This window comes from Syngnathus scovelli, chromosome 21 (genome assembly GCF_024217435.2).
Source record: "Syngnathus scovelli strain Florida chromosome 21, RoL_Ssco_1.2, whole genome shotgun sequence".
In the NCBI taxonomy this organism is placed as follows: domain Eukaryota; kingdom Metazoa; phylum Chordata; class Actinopteri; order Syngnathiformes; family Syngnathidae; genus Syngnathus; species Syngnathus scovelli.
In genome coordinates this window covers 10,142,140-10,161,823 of record NC_090867.1, presented here as the reverse complement: position 1 = coordinate 10,161,823, position 19,684 = coordinate 10,142,140, and the positions used below count along the sequence as shown (strand labels likewise).

At 46.1% G+C, this 19,684-nt stretch overlaps 1 protein-coding gene across 12 annotated transcripts in view; it reads right to left on the bottom strand.

Annotated features, from left to right (window-relative positions):
• Positions 1-1,016: 1,016 nt before the first annotated feature.
• The window catches only part of cacna1g (calcium channel, voltage-dependent, T type, alpha 1G subunit), a 74,634-nt gene continuing 55,966 nt past the window's right edge, over positions 1,017-19,684 (bottom strand). For 4 of the 12 annotated variants that reach the window (XM_049759721.1, XM_068649429.1, XM_068649431.1 and 1 more), the window contains 16 exons: positions 18,626-18,752; positions 17,879-18,004; positions 17,679-17,768; positions 17,376-17,589; positions 10,789-10,940; positions 10,545-10,654; positions 10,021-10,154; positions 8,936-9,006; positions 8,328-8,406; positions 8,119-8,240; positions 7,454-7,849; positions 6,522-6,668; positions 5,528-5,650; positions 4,220-4,334; positions 3,435-3,604; positions 1,017-2,860 (listed from right to left, as the gene is read on the bottom strand). In XM_049759721.1, the coding sequence (XP_049615678.1) occupies positions 1,955-2,860; positions 3,435-3,604; positions 4,220-4,334; positions 5,528-5,650; positions 6,522-6,668; positions 7,454-7,849; positions 8,119-8,240; positions 8,328-8,406; positions 8,936-9,006; positions 10,021-10,154; positions 10,545-10,654; positions 10,789-10,940; positions 17,376-17,589; positions 17,679-17,768; positions 17,879-18,004; positions 18,626-18,752 (3,082 nt within the window). In that variant the 3' untranslated portion in view covers positions 1,017-1,954. The remainder of the gene's footprint in view (positions 2,861-3,434; positions 3,605-4,219; positions 4,335-5,527; positions 5,651-6,521; positions 6,669-7,453; positions 7,850-8,118; positions 8,241-8,327; positions 8,407-8,935; positions 9,007-10,020; positions 10,155-10,544; positions 10,655-10,788; positions 10,941-17,375; positions 17,590-17,678; positions 17,769-17,878; positions 18,005-18,625; positions 18,753-19,684) is intronic. The other 8 variants (XM_068649430.1, XM_049759722.1, XM_049759724.1 and 5 more) reach the window with 8 other exon arrangements.

Sequence of the window (19,684 nt, the reverse complement as noted above, 5' to 3'; positions counted from 1 at the left end):
CATTTGCACACCAACCTTCATTCATGTAGGAACATCGATCGATCGAGCGAGCGAGCGAGCGAGGACCGAAGCCCACGTTTCGGCGGCGGATCTGCCAACGTCCGGCCGGGTGCCTTGGACTGAGAAGCAGCACTTTGTTCGCCAGATGAAATGATGGTAGGTAGGGGAGCACGGACGCCTCTCTGCCTCAACTTCACCACGGCTCCGGCTAAAATCTCCGTCAAACTGTGCCAGGAGAAGACTGACTGTCCGATGTTTAACAGTTCTTCTCTGCTAAGAGTGATCCGGGATGGCCAGCAAAACATAAAACAAACTAACACAAAGCAGCAGACAGAGAGAGCGAGCGAGCGAGTCGCCGAGGCAGCCATCCGCGGCGCCATGTTTGATGAAGAAATAGTTTAAAAATTGACCAAGGCGAGGCAAAACTATATTCAACTCGAAAAAACTTTCAAACAAGTTTTTTAATTTTTTTTAATTTGAATGCATTGTTTTATTTGTCAACGTTTAAGCTCAGCACGTTTATTTTCATATTCAAATGTTTTTTTTCTTCCAAGTACGAGCTTTGTTTTTTTTTTTCAAGTCCAAGACTTTTGACCCCAATCTACCTCCATAACACAAGTGTGACGCTCTTGAACACTTGACTCACTTCATTTCCGCGAGCTTCAACGGCCTTCGGTCTCGTCCTCGTCGTCGTCCTCGTCTTCGCTCTCGCCCTCGTGTCGTCTAACTGAGTTGTCGTTCCAAACGGGAAGAGAAGCGGAAATACACTCGCCAACATGTCATTACCAAAAATGGCCAACAGGTGTCGCTAACGCACCGCAAATGGCTCAAGGGAAAACCGAAATGAACGAATACAACAAATACTTTTTCTATCTCACCAGACAATCATTTCCCCATATTTGGGATACAATTCATTCCACTTACCTTAGTTCCCCTCCACTTGCTGTATTCATACAATAAGTGAGTTCAAAATGCACAACAATACGGCACTGTTGTGTTACAATAGGTTGCAGGAATACAACTTTAAATAAGTGTTTATTTTGAAAAATAAATAAATACATCGCATAGAATAAGGTTGATGAGGTGAAACATGAAACAATGTGCTTTTTGTTATCATTTTCAGCATCACACAAGTAAAAGACAACTTGGTACCACCACGCCCTCCCTCCCTTTAAAAAACAAACAAAACAATCTTAAAATTGGAGCTGTCGTATGAAGTGGGGGGGAAAAAAACACGTGACAAAAGATTTGCCTTAAAACATGTTACACCCTTGCAACAGTTTGACAGAATTAGGAAATTGATGAAACTAATGCATTTGCAACTTTCTAACAATCAACCACTATGTGTGTGCTTAGAAATCCAGGCTGTGCGGATGTGTGTGCGCGTGCGTGTGTGTGTGTGTATGTATGTAAGTAAGTATAAGAAACCAAGAAAGCTAAAAAATAACCTAGAGTGAAAGACAAGACAAAGCATTCATAACCCGAGCCCAAGGAGAAAACCCCCCAAAGAAAACCAACGCAACAACACCCTGTACAAACACTATGGCCTAATAAGTTAAGAAAATAGTGCCTCTAAAACGTTCATATTGCTTTGTACCTCCAATGAGTGGTCAAAGTCGACCCTGTGAAACACCAAAAAGTTGCTCATTTGATGACGTCGCCGCTCCCGAACTTAGTACGTACGTACGTACGTATGTGGTGTCGTCGAGGAGCGCGAGTCCCGTTTCTTCTTTGCTCTCCCGCCTCGGAGTGTTGGCAGTAAAGAATACAAAGACAAAGGCCGTTACACTACTACAGCACTGCTCCTGAAAAGGAACAAAAGATGTTTTTTTTTCCTTTTGTCTTTTTTGATGACGATGATGATGGTTATTAATTATTACTCTCTACAGCATTATTACTAGCTCTATCACCAGCAGAGCAAGTGCCTCTGCAGCGTCTGCGTTTCACGTCGCCATCAGTGCTCGGAGGAGAAACCGGGAAGGGTCAGTAGCTTGGGGTTAGAAGAGTCACCGTCCTGGCCTGAACCCTCTCCGACACCAAGGTCAAAGGAGTCCTTGGAGTCGCTCGAGGGCACTCTCCTCCTCAGGCAGGTGTCCCGGTTGGGCAGGGGAGGGGGCAAGCCTAAGCCACCCAGAGACCGGGGTTCCGACCCATCGGGGGGGTCCACCGAGATGCAAGGGGGACTCATCTTCTTCTTACGTCGGGGTGAGGGCAGTGAAGTCCGAGTAGAGGTCTGGCTGTGGATTTGCAGACTGTCGGCCCGCGACACCAAACCGGAGGAGGCCGACGGCGAGCCGTACCGGGGGCCGGAGGGCACGGCCGAGCAAACCTCCACCGAGCGGCGACGTGGCTCGTCCGACCAGGAGTAGGGTCGAGGACGGGGCGGGAGGACGCTGCGGCGGCGGCGGCCTTGTGTGTCCACGCTGTGAAACCTCTTCAACGGCGGCCTCAAACAGGCACCCTCGCTTTCTTGGCAGTCGGTATTGCTCTCGTAACCCTCTTTGGCACCGGTGCTGCTCGCGCTGCCGAGTTTGTCGTCGTGTGTCGCCGTGTCATGGCTTCCCGTCGACACTCCCGCAGTAATAAGAGATACCTCCTGATCCACAGAGGCCCGGTTGTCTTGCCGCCGCCACGAGTCCGGGCAACGCTGGGTGGGCTCGCCGCTTGCTTTCGGGGAGGCGCCGGGCGTGGCGGGGACCAGATAGAGCGCAGGCTGCTGGGAGAAGGTTAAAGGTGAGGACGTGGAGGAAGAGGAGGACGAGGATGGAGGGAGGCCGAGGGAAGCCACATTGGAATGTCCTTCACTGCTTTCCCCTCCATCTGAACACAAGGCCTCCTGAGACTCAGTAGACACCGCCACCTGGAAGACGGGGAACGAGGGAGAAAGGGGGGATGAAATATTGACGGTGGGCTGGGTGACAATGTTGGGTATAAATGTGTCATGAGACTTTGCCATGATACGTACTGTATGGGATTAGAGATGAGTAAAGTAGGCAATGTAATTGCTGCAGCAAAAGTGCCAGTGACATCAGTGTCGTGACGCTCTCATCCTCAATTGAGCACAGATTAGTTTGAAAACAGGTTCATCATGTTTCATTTAGCTGCGGTGTCAGTTCAAATTGTCTGTTGAGATGACGAGGCAGGACTCGAAAGAGCTGTTCCCTCCCTGCAAGAGGATCTTAACTGTCTGACTACAGTGACCGCTTGTGGGAGAAGTTGGGAGAATGGGAGAATTCACCGGCAAAATGACAAATGGAAAAGAAAGCCTGCAAATGCAGGCTCTGTGGCTCTGTCGCGCCCGCCCGCCCGATATGAACACCGAGTCCACACGGTTGAGTTGTGCAAGAGGTGCTAGTAAGATGTGACCTTTGTAAAAAGTTGAAATGAGGCATTCAAGAGGTGTCGAGCAATGCACGCACGGACGGCTCATTCACCTGTCTGCGGAGCTTGCGGCTCACCGCGTGCCTCCGTCTGGGAGGGGGGAGTCGCGGTATGCTCTCAGAGTCCGAGTGGCTGTGGGGGCTGATGGGTCTGAAGAGCTCAGTGGGAATGCTCAGTCTTTGGGAGCATTCTTCAGCTTGGGAACGCACTGAACCACTGGAGCCTAAAAAGACAGGAAGTTACTTGATGCATCAAAAGGACCGGGCGGGCGGGCGGGCGGGCGGGCGGGCGGGCGGGCGGTCAGGCAGCCAGGCAGGCAGCCAGGCAGCCAGGCAGGCAGCCAGGCAGGCAGCCACGCAGGCAGGCAGCCACGCAGGCAGGCAGCCACGCAGGCAGGCAGGCAGCCACGCAGGCACTCGGGAGAAAGGTCTGCACTTGTATCGCTGCTGGGTGCCATGGCAGATATCCACTGCTAATGTGCTGCTTACTCAGCATTTTCTCCTTCAGGAAAATGCTTACAATCCCACAAATATTTTGTTTTGGGGGGTCTGACACTTGCAAAAAAGACTTCAAAATGACTTGATGACAAAAAAAATGATGAATTCCACTGCATCAGCCCAATGGCTGCACTGACCCCTTCTAAAGAAAAAGTCACTGTATTGTTTTTTTTTTTTTTAACTGACGTCAAAAGTGATTTTCTTTTTTTTCTTCCTTCCAGTTGGGATAACCCCATTTCCTTTCATTGAGCTCATTATTAAGAGAGCGAGAGCAATATTGCATCTAACATGAGCTGACTGGGCCCGAGGTGTCTGCGCTCTGTCTGTTGCAGCGGACTTGCCAAAGGCTCGCTGGGGGAAGAACATGTAGCTGTCGTTGGGTAAGGAGTGTGCGCGTCCCACCGCGGGCTTCCTGACGCTCAACAGGTTGTCCTCCGATGCCGCTTCCTCCTCCACCTGTTGAATGACACAGAAGTCAACCGTGAAGCTGAATCTACTCCATCATACAAGATACAAAGAGGCAGTGGGCTTTAGCATACACACAAAACAAATGTTCCAAGAACAGCAGAGCTGCCGCAGATCACAGAAATCTTGTGAATTTCAAAAGCAGTTTCTTTCAACTCTTTTGCGCCAATGAATCAATCCCCCCCCTTAGTCCTCATGGGATTAGCCTGCTGTCAGCTGGGGCACTCTTGCAGCCTGCCCCCAACGCCCCCCCCCCCCCACCAGCAGAGACACAAAGCAAACACATTGACGGGAGAGAACCGTGACGTAGACTCACATGAAAAGCACAAAACGTGTAGAAGGAGAGAGAAGGGAAGAATTGTAAACTGCTGGGTGCACTACTCTACTGCACAAGAACACATCAGGCTGGCAAGATGGAATGAAAGAGAAAGTTGGAGGACTCATGGTGAGATTCACAAAAGGCCTTCCAACATGGCTTCGCCACCGTCCTTTTTCTTTTGGGTTCTTTTCTTTTCTTTGCTTCCTGTCCCAGCACAACCCAATTCATTGTCTGTGGCTGTGTGTGTGCGCGCGTGTGTGTGTGTGTGTGTCACTACCATTTTGCAGGCAGAGATGAGACTCTGTGCAAAGGTCAAATGCCGCCTCGACACAAAATAAAGTCCCAATATTAGGAACGGAAAAAATCGGATAATCATATCAAATGTGAAGTCATGCTCAAGTGACTTGCCCAATATTGTAGAATATAATCAATGAATATTAGGAAACTAAATACTGGTGGAAATGGGATGTCTGGTGTGGTGCGACTCCTTGTCAAGGTAGTCTGAGGTCACTAACTGCTTCCAAATGTTCCACTCAAGTACTGTATTCCTTTTCCCCCTTCATTTGCTGTCTGATGATGAAGCAGCATTTTATGAGGACTGAGATTTTTGCCATGATCCAACACTATTGAGGTAGAGTTGCCGAAACATCTGGTTCAAACTAAACATTTAACAAGTTGGCACCGACTTGCTAGGCTTATTATACGCGAGCGTGGAACGGTGGGGAAGTGGGCGAGTGGCTGCTTTGGAAGACCCTGGAAAGGAAGCACGAGTACTGCGAGAAAGTGCAAAGAGGAGGAGGGTGGGTATGAAGGAAAGGAAAGAAAGAAAGAAAGAAAAAAAGAAAAACCCAGAAACTGTCAGTACATTGCATTCCAGGCTGCTTAGAGAGAGGGGATTAAAATGGTCAGCGAGCGATTCTTCTGTCACAGCTAGGGACCAGGATTTCTCCGAGGCCACAGACAGAGCTTCCATCTCAGCTAGAGGAATCTAAACGGGAAGAGACAGTGGCGGGTGAGCAGAGAAAGAAAATACAAACACACCAATATGAAGATGACACACATTTGAACAACATATAAAATACAAGTTAAGTAGAGAAGCGTGCGGCGTCTGTTAAGCACGAATGAGTGGCCAGCCACTGACGCAAGAAAGGCGGTGAGATCATGGCTGAGGTGCCACGCCACGCCACGCCTCGCCACGCCACGCCTCGCCACGCCACGCCACGCCTCGCCACGCCACGCAGGGTATATTAAATGAGGAGGAATTTTCGTCCCAAAAATGTTAATGGTTCTTGGGCGGCACGATATTTGGCAAACATAACACGGCATGCTGTTCTACCCCCCCAAAAAATGAGAAGAAAAGTCTACGGACAATATGTCCTTGTTTTTCCCCTTCGTAAAAATTTTACAGCTTAATAGAGATCCTGCAGCGTAGGGAAAAAAACCCATCCATCTTTAAGACATTTAGTGCGCTAAATGGTCATAAAACACTACGATTTGCCAAAAGGAGTGAGATGATATCATATGTTCCCAATAAAGTAAATAGTTCCATCAAAGGGTCAATCCAATCCAATCCAATCCAATCAAATAAGCAAGAGGCAGAGGCATACTCAATCGGAGACTAAATTGTCATTTCAGCAGGATTACACCTGGATGTTGAGGAATCCATCCTGGCGTGCAAACCATCCAGAACATTTCCATTTATAATATTTGCACATGTATGAAGGCAATCATTTGCATCATAGTTTCTCCCAAATGATCAACTCATTCACTGCCAAGCAACCCAGGTCCTGTCTTTGACGTCTATAACCGTCATTGGCACTGAATGGGTGAGTTCGTTCCAATCAATCTTATTTATTGACCTTTTTGTCGGGGTTGCGCTTGCCGCCTTTGGAGCCAAGCGCGTAGTAGAGGCACACAGAGCCGGACAAGTTGTCCATCAAACTCAGCTCCCCTTCTTCCATTGAACCCTGGATGAGCAGGGAGACTGAGTCAAACTGTGCTCTTTGCTGGACAAAGCAGAAGAAAGATACAAGAACGAAAGAAAGAATGAAAGAAAGACAGAAAGAAAGAAAGACAGTTAATCAGAAACAGAGCAGATGAAAGAAGAACTACTGCGTGGCCACTAGAAGGCGCTACAAGATCACACTGGTAGAGAACATCCTGGTTTGGAGCGCTGCAGCAACCAAAGACAGACAATATGCATCTTCAAGGGGAAACACAAGGGCCGCAAGATCTCCAGTTCCTATCCCCCCCCCCCCCAAGTTGTCTGGAAATAGCTGCGGAGGACTAAAACAAGGCCCTGCGCTCCAGCTTTCCCATGGCACTATGACCTGCTTTTGACTGGCACGTCCTCCGCAGGGACCAAGAGCCACACGCAAACTGCAAGACCTAGTGGAAGGGGAAGCACTTTCAGGAAAGTATGGAGCAGAAAAAAATCGGTCAAATACCATCGAAATTTGGATACAAATATCAGCATTCTATGGATGTCCTGATTTTGTCGACTTAGCTATGTGGCATAAGAAGCACGGTGGATCGGTTTACATTCACGGCCTGTGAGGCCGCTAAGAAAGCGCGGGGAATCGGTCACATCAAATCAAAGCCGTCCCAGAACCTATGTGCGTATGTCTTTTCTTGCGAGCCTGTTTGGTCAATGTGACCAAATACGGTCCTCTCTGGTCTAGGAAAGACGGTTCAATGATTTCCCGGTCCAAGCTCGTAAGCGAGAGAATTGACAAACGGGTGGGACGGCACGGGCCGCCGAGTCCTAAAATCCTCCAAAGGGATTCCTTACCTCACGAGGGGGCTCCGGACACGAGGGCGGCTCTTCTCTGATGTCTCTGGGTATATCAACGGTAGGTGAGTCCACAGGCCTTTCCTGTCCTCCGGCGGAGCTCCAGGGGGAACCCCCGCAACTGGATCTGTCCATGCCCAATGCCAGCGGGTTGAAGTGGGGCGACCGCGTGACCGTGTCCCCCCCATCGCCGTGTAGCTCCAGCTCTAACTCCGCCTCCAGCTCCGCCTCTTCCTTGGCTTCTTTGTTGCTCTCCTCCAGGTGCTTCATCAGGACAGCGATGACCACGTTGACCAGGACGAACTGAGCGGTCAAGACGAAGGAGACAAAGTAGATGGGAGAGACCACGGTGTTGTAGCAGGTAGTGGTCTCGTGGGCGCAGTCCCTTAAAGTGTCCTGAAACAAGCAGCGTAAGCATTCATTAGATAGGAATCATCGATTCATACCACGTCATGTGTCAAGCCTGAAATGCTCTGGTCAAAGAAGTATTTCAAGACATTGGAATGTCAGCGGATGCAAATATTGCCAGGAAAATGATGCAAAGTCAGCAGCAATGCAGACGAAGGAATCCTTGGGGCAGGCACCTCCGCTCGTGGCAATTTACCAGCACACTAAAACTGTCACACTCGTCCGTCCGTCCGTCTTGCTTCATTTACTCATTTCACCTTCATGATGCCGTTCCAGTTGTCCCCAGTGGAAACTCTGAAGAGCAGCAAAAATGCCATCCCAAAATTTTTAAATGTCGCATAGCGTCCCAGGCCCTCACATGGATGGAGTTCATCACAAACTAAGAAGGAAGAAAAAAAAAAAAAAAATGCAGGGTGAAAAGACAATTCAAGATAAAGTGTCAAAGGTCTTCAGAAAACGGCCTTACTCAAATCACCAAACAGCTCCACTCCCAAAGCTGCAAAGATGAAGAAGAGGAGCATGAAGAGAAGACCAAGATTTCCCACCTAGTGGAAGCAAAACGGATTAGTCAGAGCACAGAAATGGAAGCTTTCAAGGAATGTTTTATGATGCAAATTAACATAAGGCAAGATGCCAAACGCCCTTCAGTACCATTTACTCATTATATCACTCTGTATTTTTTTCATTTTTTGGGGGGAACTATCAAACTCTTTGAATTACACGAGGCAAGCAAGCGCCAGCGGCGGTATCAAAGAATGCTGTGAACATTGTTATTTTCCTCACACAATTCTTTTCCCCTCCAAATTACCAAGCGAAACACCTTCAAATCCACCGAGAGCAAAACCTTTGCACCTGCGTTCGCTTACCAATATGCAGGAAAAGAGTCTCCGGATTTAGCAATGAAATAACAGTGAAGGAACGTGCCCTTAAAAAATATTCCGGCGTAAATTGCATTGTGTTAGAGTTGTGCTCACTCCAACTTATTTTGCAAGAACCACACGGTGATAGGATCAAACTAATCTATCAACCCTAACACATGGCAAAAAATCAAATGGTTCATTGGTTGGAATGTACCTGAGGCAGGGCTTGCATCACCGTGTCCAGCAAAGCTCGCATCCCCACGGCCATCTTTAGGAGCTTCAGCACTGCAATGAAGTATCTGAATCTTGTCATCTCAGCACATTTTCAAAATGCAATAATGAAAATAATGTTGTAGTTTTGGGAAAGACATCTAGCAGCTGCTGATCAAGTATGCAACTTGCATACTTCAACCTTAGCAATGTGTCGAATAAGCTCTCTTTAATGACCGCTAGCAAAGAAGATGTTTTTTTTTTTTTTTTTTTTCATCTGGATGGATTGAAATCCCGTTTTAGATGGCTCTCATTTGTTGCACTTGTATTTTATGACATTGTGTTCCTTCCAGAAGAACGAAAGGTTCATTCAGATCCTGGATCGTAGTTGTTCACTCATTGATTTTACAGGTGACCTTGGCACTTTCTCTTGTTGCTTCATGAGATTTGGCACAAAGTTGCAGATGCAAATGCGTGACCAAAAACTTCACGTTGAATTTTCAATTTCGTTCAAACTACTTTATGCGACGCGTTGAATCATCACAATCACTAGCTCGTAGAAGTAAATGCTGCCACATGAGGACAGACAGGTAGGGCAGAGCTAGAAGGGGGGACCGCAGGCCCCCCCCCCCCCAATTGCTCGGCTGTGCAATTTCTGATTTTTGCTGTTTTGTTGTTGTTGTTGTTTTGGAATGAATGACAAGAAAAGAACACAAGCAGTGTAACATACATCCCAATCGGCACCTATGCAATCTTTCATGCTCCCATTCCTGAATCTTGCCCTCATCCTACACTTTGTCAGTTGCTCCTCTTTCTCACTTCATCTCATGATGTATTTTTGGTTCAGGAGTGATGAATCACTCCGCTGCTCCTTTTCTTTGGGTTCCTTCATTTACTATCTGGTGTCAGTTAATTGCGGCTTAACCCGCTTACTGTCACGATGCGTCTGGCCACCTCTGGCCACCTCTGGCCACCACGCTGAGATGCGCCATGCGCAAATGACAAAGAGGGAGACCGAGCGAGTCCCCGGGCTGCGGATGCGTTCCAAAGACCTCTTCCAAATCAGGTCTGGAGGCTGTTGGCTCATACCTCGTGCAATCCTCAGCACTCTCATGATGCGGATTATGGTGGGGTTAATGGGCAGCGAAGCGTTGACCTCGATCTCCTCCAGAGTGATACCCATGATGGAGAGCAAGACGATGGCCAGATCCAGCTGGTTCCATCTACGCACATGCAAAAACTTGCATGACTTGCCGCCATTGACGCAGACGGTACATTCAATCACATCGCTTTCGATTGGCATCTTCACGGAAGCTCCGATGTTGACGAGCGTTGACCCGAGAGGAATTTCATCCACGAAAAGACTGACATGACATGTGATGAATTGGTGCCACAGTGTGCTTTTCATTGGGAAGCCAAAGTTATGAAATCATTTCTTTTATGGCTGTGTAATGAGGCGGGGCTTACATCTTCTTCCATACAGGCTTCAATCGTCCTCTGATGAGCTAAAAAAAACGCTTGCCGTCAATCGGTACCGTGTTGTCAAAAGACAAAAGCTTGAAGCAAATCTGGGAGACTTGTGTCTGACCTATCCCAATTCATCAACTACTAACTTGTCCTTGAAGAAGCGTCGAAAGCCAAAGGCAACTAATTTGAAGACCGACTCCAGAACAAAGATGACGGTGAAGATGTAGTTACAGATCTTCAGCGCTTCGTCCAGTTCCTGAGCAAAAGAAGAGGACGTCGTTATTCAAAGTCCAACTCCAAACACGCACGCAAGGGCTGTGTCGCTTGTAGTGAATATGACTCGGCCTCCCTCCCTCCCTCCCTCCCTCCCTCCCGCACAGCACACCTGACCTTGGGTTGTTGGTAGTGCTCCATGGACATTGTGATGACGTTGAGCCCTATGACAATGGTGATGAAGAGGTCCAGGTAGTGGCTGGTGCACATCTTATGGATAACCAAACGGGTGGGGGAGTAATCGGAGTAGTAGGGCTTACTCTGAGCTTCTGTTGAAAGGGGGGAGGGCAGGGGGGGAGGGAGGGAGGGAGGGAGGGTGGCATTCATAAAGTGAGTGAATGAGACAGGAGCTAAGACAGTGTACATTACAAATGCGCTGTTACGGAAGCAAGCGGCGGCATGTCCAATCTGAAAAAGAGGCTTGTTAGCGGTCGCTCGCTCATGTCAATATTTATTTGGGATGACAGATTTGCAGATGAGTAGCGGCGGCAAAGGAGGAGGATCAGTCCATGGACAGAGTGAAGAGATGTTGCGCATTTACTGCCAAATGAATGTTTGACGTCTATACCCGTCAGAGATTGATTTAAGACAAATTCTTTCAAATATAGCCGAACCATTTGATGTGGCTCCTATTATATTGCGCAATATCGATCCGATTGATCTTCTAGAAAGCAGCAACGTGCCACTTATAACAGGTTTCCCAATCTCACGCGACGTCCCTCTGATCGAGTCCTCTCATCTTTCGCACCTCACACACTCTTCTCCGGAAAAAGACCTAACATGAAAGAAATAGCCAGATTCTCGTGTTCCTCAAGTCTTGCCTGCACCTGCAAGAAGTATGCACACAATGATGGAACCTGTAGCTCCACCAGGACAGATTATTTCAGGGGGTTTTAGGGAAAGAATTAGTCAAGTAATAGTACCACTTTTGCTAGAGTTGACTTTGAATGGATCAATTTTCTGATCGTTTTTTTAAATGCTTTTTCGTACAATCTGCCTTCGCTCATCCACAGACACCTGATATAATTGTGGTCCAAAAACAAGGCCAAAACGGAATATTTTCTTCATTTCAATGAGATGGTCCGAAACTTGACAGGTGCCACGACGGAATGCTTGAGGTGAACTCAGTCTGGGAGTTGCTTTTGGATTTGGCCACTCTCAAAAATGTACGCCATATATTTATTATATTTGGGGAAACACAGACGGTAACTCTTGTTAGGTCGGTCATGTGATCGTGGAACGTCGTGCATGTGCCCATAATGTGGTGATCTAAATGTGAAAAGTGAAATCTTCTCAATACTGCTATGGAATTGCTGGAGCTCCTTTAAATGCATCTGGAGATGGTGAGACTTCCACATAGTAAATGTAATGGCCGATGTACAAGACCTAAAAAAGATTGGTGATGATATGGACGGCTGTGAAATGAAGAGGGGGGGGGGGCATGTAAAGCAGCGCTCTTTTAAGATTAAAAGCGTCATCTAGATTTGGAGTCTATGATCATTCCAGCGGCTGCTTTTCTACCTCTTCCCACCTTTACGCTCTGTGTCTGCCTTCAGAGTCAAATGGCAGCCTGTTTTGGAAATCCGGCAAACACAGAGTCTAAAAACAATTGTCGACAGACAATAACAACGGGCAAAAAAAAACCCAAGATGGAATTCCAAAATGCTCTGCTGCCTTCCTTGCTCGATAAATAGCAAAGAGGAAGAAAGGAAGGCCTAGAAAGGGAGAGAATAAGAAAATACAGTCACCGGTCATGACTCAAAGTGGAGAGGAGCAGCAGAGCAAATTGTAGAGTCCAGAAGGAAAGCATCAAAGAAATAAGACATAGAATCAATGTGATACCAATCAATCAATCAATCAATCAATCAATCAATCAATCAATCAATCAATCAATCAATCAATCAATCAATCAATCAATCAATCTCAAATGCACTTTCAGACACACTGGAGTGAGACATTTGCATTGTGCCCAGTCACACGGTTGACACAGCGATTCTCCCATGAACACGTTGTGCACGTCGTACACATGGTAGACACGCACGCACGCACGCACGCACGCACGCACGCACGCACGCACGCACGCACGCACGCACGCACGCACGCACGCACGCACGCACGCACGCACGCACGCACGCACACACACACGTACATTGTGCTGGTTTGCATGGCAGACTGACACCTCTTTCTGAGTCATACTTGAGCAATGAACCAACTGAAACGTGGGGTCGGATGGCAAAGGAAAGCGACTGATTGGGCAGCATGAGTGGAGGGGGGGCGCGAGGACAGCACAGATGGACGGATGGATGGATGGATGGATGGATGACAAGGCACAGAACAATGGGAAGCAACACCATTAACCTTTTACTGGACATGCTTTAATAGTACACTTCGACTAGTAGCCAATTAGCCCAATTAGACAAATTAGCAATAGCATTTCAAGCGCCTCGCAGCTAACGCTAATCTGACATTTCATACTGATGATCATATTGAAATACGACAACAAATGTGAGTGCACTAAGTACAATTTTAAATCCATCATCCACGTTTAAAATTCGGGATTGGGTATCAATATCGGCCGGCGCCCATACCTGGAAAGTCTCATGACACGGGATCGGTACTCACGACCGTGGTCCATACCAATATGGGCTGCCCTATTGCGGTCGCTCGTTTTATAATCAGAAACTAAAAATTGAAAAATACAACATTGCTGTAGTGGGATAGAAATAGACGTTTTTGGTGGCGGAAATGTATGTATGTATGTATCCCAATTGGCAACGGTGCTCGGTATCAGTATCGGTGACGACTCAAAAGCTGCACGGTCTGAAAAAAAAAAAAATTGGGATCGAACATCTCTATTTTCAAAACGTTTTCCTTGAAATTCATTCAATTCAATCAACTTGCTAACTATATGCCAAGCCACAATTTGTACCATCATGTCGTATCGTATATCTGAGGCACGGTGGAACGTCAAATGTACAGCAAGATCTCAAAAAAGAGCAGTGGCAAAATGAAATGCAATTTTTGGGAGGTGTTTGCACATGCACACATGCTCATGCAGAAATGGCCTGGCTGTTAAAAATAGATGTAACATTTCAATCCTGGTCACACAGTGCTGACATATTGAATATTCATTTGATGTCATTAAGAAACCTCTTAAATACGTAGTATATAGTCGGTAGCTATACTCAATTGGAGGAAGTAGAAAGCAAGATTCTATTTTTAGATCTTCAAGATAAACTCAACCTGACAGGAAGACACATATTGGTGTGATCAGTTGTCGTTTCAAAAGCACACTTTGTTCTCTTTCCTCGCCACATTTGCTGAAGCTGAAGCTGAAGCTTCAGGCTTTCTACCCCCCCTGCACTCTCTTGTTGACGTTTCTGGGGATAAAACATTCATTGAGAACGTTCCCATTGTGAAACATTTATAATGATTCCTGTTTTTTTCTTTTACTAAATGAATAAGATTGCATGGTGATTACATTCCCATTTTGCTTCCCAGGGAGCCACATCATGCGAGCTATCACTCGTTCAATGACTACAATCTTATGAATCATTCATGTCAATGGAGTAGTAAATGTATCCAGAGGACAATTCATTCACTCATTTAACGGAGATGACATCAATACATCGTATGAGTGACTTTGACCTTTCTACATCTCCTTGGAATACTGAAATGCTAGACTGTATTCAAAGTACACTATGACACTTTTGAGCCAATAAATTCATCTTGGTCAAATGGTGAAGATGTTCACTTTACACCTTGTGGCATCAATAATACACACGCACCTGCAATTTGAGAGGATGTCCTCCGAGTCCAAATTCTTCCATATTCTAAGTCGAGTTTACACTTTTGGCGGGGGCGAGAGCGAGAGCGAGAGAGAGAGAGAGAAAGAGCGAGAGAGCGAGAGAGCGAGAGAGAGAGAGAGAGAGAGAGAGAGAGAGAGAGACTTTTCCCCAAGTCTGCCCCTCCCTAATGGACCAATGCAATTAATTACATCTAATGACATATCTCCCATGGAGAAATAGAAAGGAGAAAAAAGTCAATGTGTAATTTCCGCTCAGATTTATCTCTGTTAGTGTTGACCTACATTCGTGTGTGCATTAGACTGTGGCATTGTATGCGTGCGTGCGTGTGGCAAAGATAGATAGATAGATGAATAGATAGATAGATGAATAGATAGATAGATAGATAGATAGATAGATAGATAGATAGATAGATAGATAGATAGATAGATAGATAGATAGATAGATAGATAGATAGATAGATAGATAGATAGATAGATAGATAGATAGATAGATAGATAGATAGATAGATAGATATGGAAAGCGGGAGGAGGGAGGAGAGGGCAAAGAATTGATCAAGTACAGCTATACATGTGATGCATCTATCCAGTCCAATAAATGCAAATGTGTATATTTCATTTGCACACTCTAAACTCTTCCTCTTCTTCACAATAAACTGGCAACAAAAATTAACATCACAAAAAATGTATTCCTCCAATATATACTTTTGGTGTTATCTTAAAAACCCTGTTTTAGTCATTGCTTTACAATACCATGTATCAAATATGTTTGAAGGTAGGTAGCAAAAACAAGAATTAGATCAATTTATGCTAAATCATTGAGAAACAGCGTTTTGTTTTCATTATCCTGATTTTTTTGATATCATGATATATCATGAAGCACAATTACCCATTGAGTTCATGTTTGAGTCATTTTAGGTAAAAATCACTTTTTTTGGAAAGAATTACAGCAATATTTGACTGACATCCATAAATGGACCCATTGAAAATGATTACACTTTTTTACTGTCCCCTGAAGCGCATAACAGTGCATCTTTTTATTGCTAGGCAATAAATAAAAAAAAACGTTGCTAACCACAGACGGCGTGGTTCCGATCCATTTTTTACCGACCGTTTCCGACGGACCCATTATTGCGACCTGAACGGTGCGGTGCGGTGGACAGTGAAAGCCAAAGTGACAAGCAAAGAAGAAGAAGAAGGAAAAAAAAAGAAAATGTCCAGTGGACAAAGAGCTGATGGGAGAGAGGCAGGAGGGCGGGACGACGTGATGGGTGGGACCCTACCTCTCATGATTGCGCAACCCTTGCCACCATGGTGGGTGCTCATGGTCAGTGGCAGTGTTAAGGGACAAAACAGAGCATGCTGGGAACGGGGTACCTTTTAATGTGCCTTCAGAGAGGGCCCAACTCACCCCTGGAACCATTAAATCTAGAGGAATGAGACCATGTTAGTAAGGAAGTGGGAGAAAGTAAGGACAGATGGGAGAAAGGCAAAGAGAAAGAAAGAGGGAAAGAGGGATGGAGTAAGACCAGAAGGAAGCAGTGAAAGCTTGCTAAGCTGGTTTATTTTCCCATATTTGGTCTTTCCAGTGATTCTGAGTCCACTTTTTTGCCACTAGCTACGTGTTTCTTTTCTTTTCTTTTCTTTTCTTTTCTTTTCTTTTCTTTTCTTTTCTTTTCTTTTCTTTTCTTTCTCTATGCGTAGAAAGAAAAACAATCAACCCGTGGCCACCATTCTCATGTGGAAACGACAGCAAACGACTTGATATTTTCTCGTGGATCCTTTGCTCAAAGCCAACACCATTTGATCCTAATAGTACGCGCCGGTCAAAGCAAAGCCTTCCTGGCAAATGAATCCTCAAACAAAGCTTGCCACAAGCCCAACAAGGAAGGTTTTGTGTTGTTTGGAAGAGAACCAACAGGCCGGGCCGGGCCGGGCCGGGCCGGGCCGCCTCTAGTGACTACGTGTGCACGGCTCGGGGATCAGACATTTCAAGTCATCTGTATTTCTCAAGGGAGATCGATCCAAAGTTGCAGAAAATCAAAGGACCACAGACACAGTAGGGCAGGGCTCTCAAAGTCCAGTCCTCGGGGGCCGCATTCCGACATGTTTTCCAAGTTTCCCTCCCTCGTTCAACGCACCCGATTCAATGATCAGGCTCCTGCAGAACGTGAGGATGAACTGATCATTTCAATCAGGGAAACTTGGAAAACATGTAGGAATGCGGCCCCCGAGGACTGGACATTGAGACCCCTGTCGTAGGGGAACATTTCGGACACCAGAGTCCACTGCTCCTTGTTGGTATGCCCAACGAGCGCCTAATTCTCACAAAGGCGCTTTTCAATGCTAGCCAGCGTTTTAGGTTTAAGAGGCAGTGGAATTACACTCAACCACTCAAGCACTTTGTCATCAAGTCCTATACAGCCGAAGGGGAGAGCGCTCATTTAGCTCCGGTGATCTGACACCTCATCTTTCAAGCTTTGCTCCATCCCTGCCCCGGCGGCTGTACTAAAACAACATGCAAGAAGGGGGGGTGGGGGGATTCATGACCAACAACTCCCCCTCCCTCGAGCTCTGTAAACCACCATGCAAGCCCCGTCTGTAAGAACTCAACGGGCATGCTCCAAAGGGGGCCAACCCAAGCACGATGTAAGGCAGAATGGGGGGGGGGGGGATTGGCCTCACTCTGCAAACGGGCAGCTTTCCTTGAAGTCCAACTTCATCAGTTGGAGTTGAAGAAAAGAGAAGTCTACTAAAAAAAAAAAAGCACTACTTTGCTAAATCACCAATTGCGTTGGTCCAGACTTGGCCAAACCAAAAGGCAAACAGCAAAAAAAAAAAAAAAAAGGCTCAGGCTCAAACCAAGCAGGACTCAGAAAGATGTGGAAAGACTACCGACCAGCCAGCTCCTTCTCCTTACTCCGTCTCTTTTTCTCCATGCGTTTCAGTCTCTTCTCCTCCCTGCGCTTGGCCTCCTCAGCTTCCTGGTGGCGACGACACTTGTGGAAGTTCTCCACCACCACGCCCACAAACATGTTGAGCACAAAGAAGGCCACGATCAGAAGGAAGGAGATGAAGTAGAGCAGCATCCATGGATTGTAGTTCATCACTGGCTGAAACACACACACGCGCACACGCGCACACGTCATAGCGGCGGCTTTCATCTATATCATGTCCAAATGTTTTAGTGAGCCATCAGTACCTGTTGGTCCACTCCGACAGCATCCAGTCCATCATACATAATGTCCACCCATCCGTCTTTTGACGCCAGAACAAATAGAGACATCAAGGCCTGGTAATGAGAACGTTTGAAATGGATGCGTCAAGAAGACTTTTTTCCTAAAAGAAGAAATCCCAACAACAACAACAACAACAACAACACAAGGATCTGGACATTCTGACCTGTCCCAGGTTGTCAAAGTTATATTTGTGTCTGACCCATCTGTAGCTGGCTTGTAAACAGTCGGACCGGTTTGTGATGTTCCTTACATCCTCTCCTTGACAAACAAAGAATTTCCCTTTGAAGAGCTGTGGAGGGAAACAAACCTTTAAAAGTCCCGCTAAATCTATTCCGAACCTTTTTGGGCTCCTCGCTGTAAGTTTACTTTCAATAGATCAGGCAAAATTGGAAAAGCCACGTATAAACTGCCTTCATGTCGCATATGCAATGATTGTAAACATTTTCAGGAAGGTCAAGGTTATTACTCCAGAAGGCTTTTAAAGAGCATCCAGTCATGGACACAGAAAGAAAGAAAGAAAGAAAGAAAGAAAGAAAGAAAGAAAGAAAGAAAGAAAGAAAGAAAGAAATACAACATTAATAGCATGAAGAAAAATACATATCGATGAGGCTTGGATTTTCCATTCATTTTAAGAGGTAAAGCGCTTTGATTTTATATGGACATTTTTATACTCACTTGTTAAAATGTGTTCCCATAAAATTGTGCTTTTTTTTTGCTTTTCTCCAGTAATATTTCTTCATCTTCATAAAATGACTCATCGTTACAAGTTTTTGTGAAGGGTTAGGGTTAGGGTTAGTGAAGTTTTTCTTTTCGAGCGGCCCAAATAGTATTTCTTCCTAGCGGCTCGGCATGTTCCAGAAGAGGCTTCCTTTGTCATCATTTTGTTGTTTCCATTGCAGCGCTTACCTACCTGTACACCAAGGATGCCAAAGATGATGAAGAAGGCACAGCAAATGACCACAATGTTGCCAATAGGCTTCAGTGACGACATCAGGGTCTCAACCACCAGCTTGAGACCAGGCGCTCTGCTGATTACACTGCAACACAAAACGCTATCATTATTTGGGGGGACTTGACATCCAAATGAATGTTAGGGTTAGCGTGGTCCCCACATGCGCCGATTCCAATGTGGAAATACGTACGTAGATCAAATTGAATTTTCCGTGAGCGCTCAATAAAGCTCTAGAGGGAAAAAAGTCTTTGGTTTCAAACTAATGAATTCAAATGGCACGTACAATTCCGGTATGCTTTTTCAATGTGAAGACTCAAATGAAATAAGACTGATTCAATTTAGGTCATTCAAATTCAGTGTTTCGATTGCAGCTTACATAGTTCCGCTGAAAAGGCGCACATAGTACGTAGCGCTTACACAGACAAGACACAGATTGCATTGATACGCACGCGACGGTCGATAAATGACAAGACAAGGAAGCAACAACAACAAAGGCACAAATACGTCATGAGAGACTGACTGCAAAAAAGGCAAGGTTGGCTGATCTACACCGCTCTTTCCTGGCGGTCTTTGTTCTTGTGTCCAGGGGTAGACACTCGAGTGAAGGCAAAGTCAATTGCACAGGGTTAAGATGACAGGATAATAAGGAGTCAGGGCTGACCGAGGCCACGGATCCATTGCATTGATCAGAGAATAGCCAGCCCGTGGTTGGATTTCATCGCTTTGCACCTCACTGCTGATCTTTGAAGTCTTTCAGTTGGACAATTTTCAGTCGTTGAGAGTCCATCGAAATAGTAGCTGGCTCGTTCTTTGCGAGCGAGGCTGGCAAATGCGGACCTCGGCCTTACACCTCTGCTCACTTCGGTGTGCTAAATGCCATTCCCGAACATGAAAAAAGCCCAAGGAAGAACGCCTGCATATTCTCCCGCTCCAGCAACACATCTCTGACGTTGAAAAAAAATGCAAACAACAAGTAGGGCAAGAAGCGCCAAGCTTCCTCCCAGTGTAAACATTGCA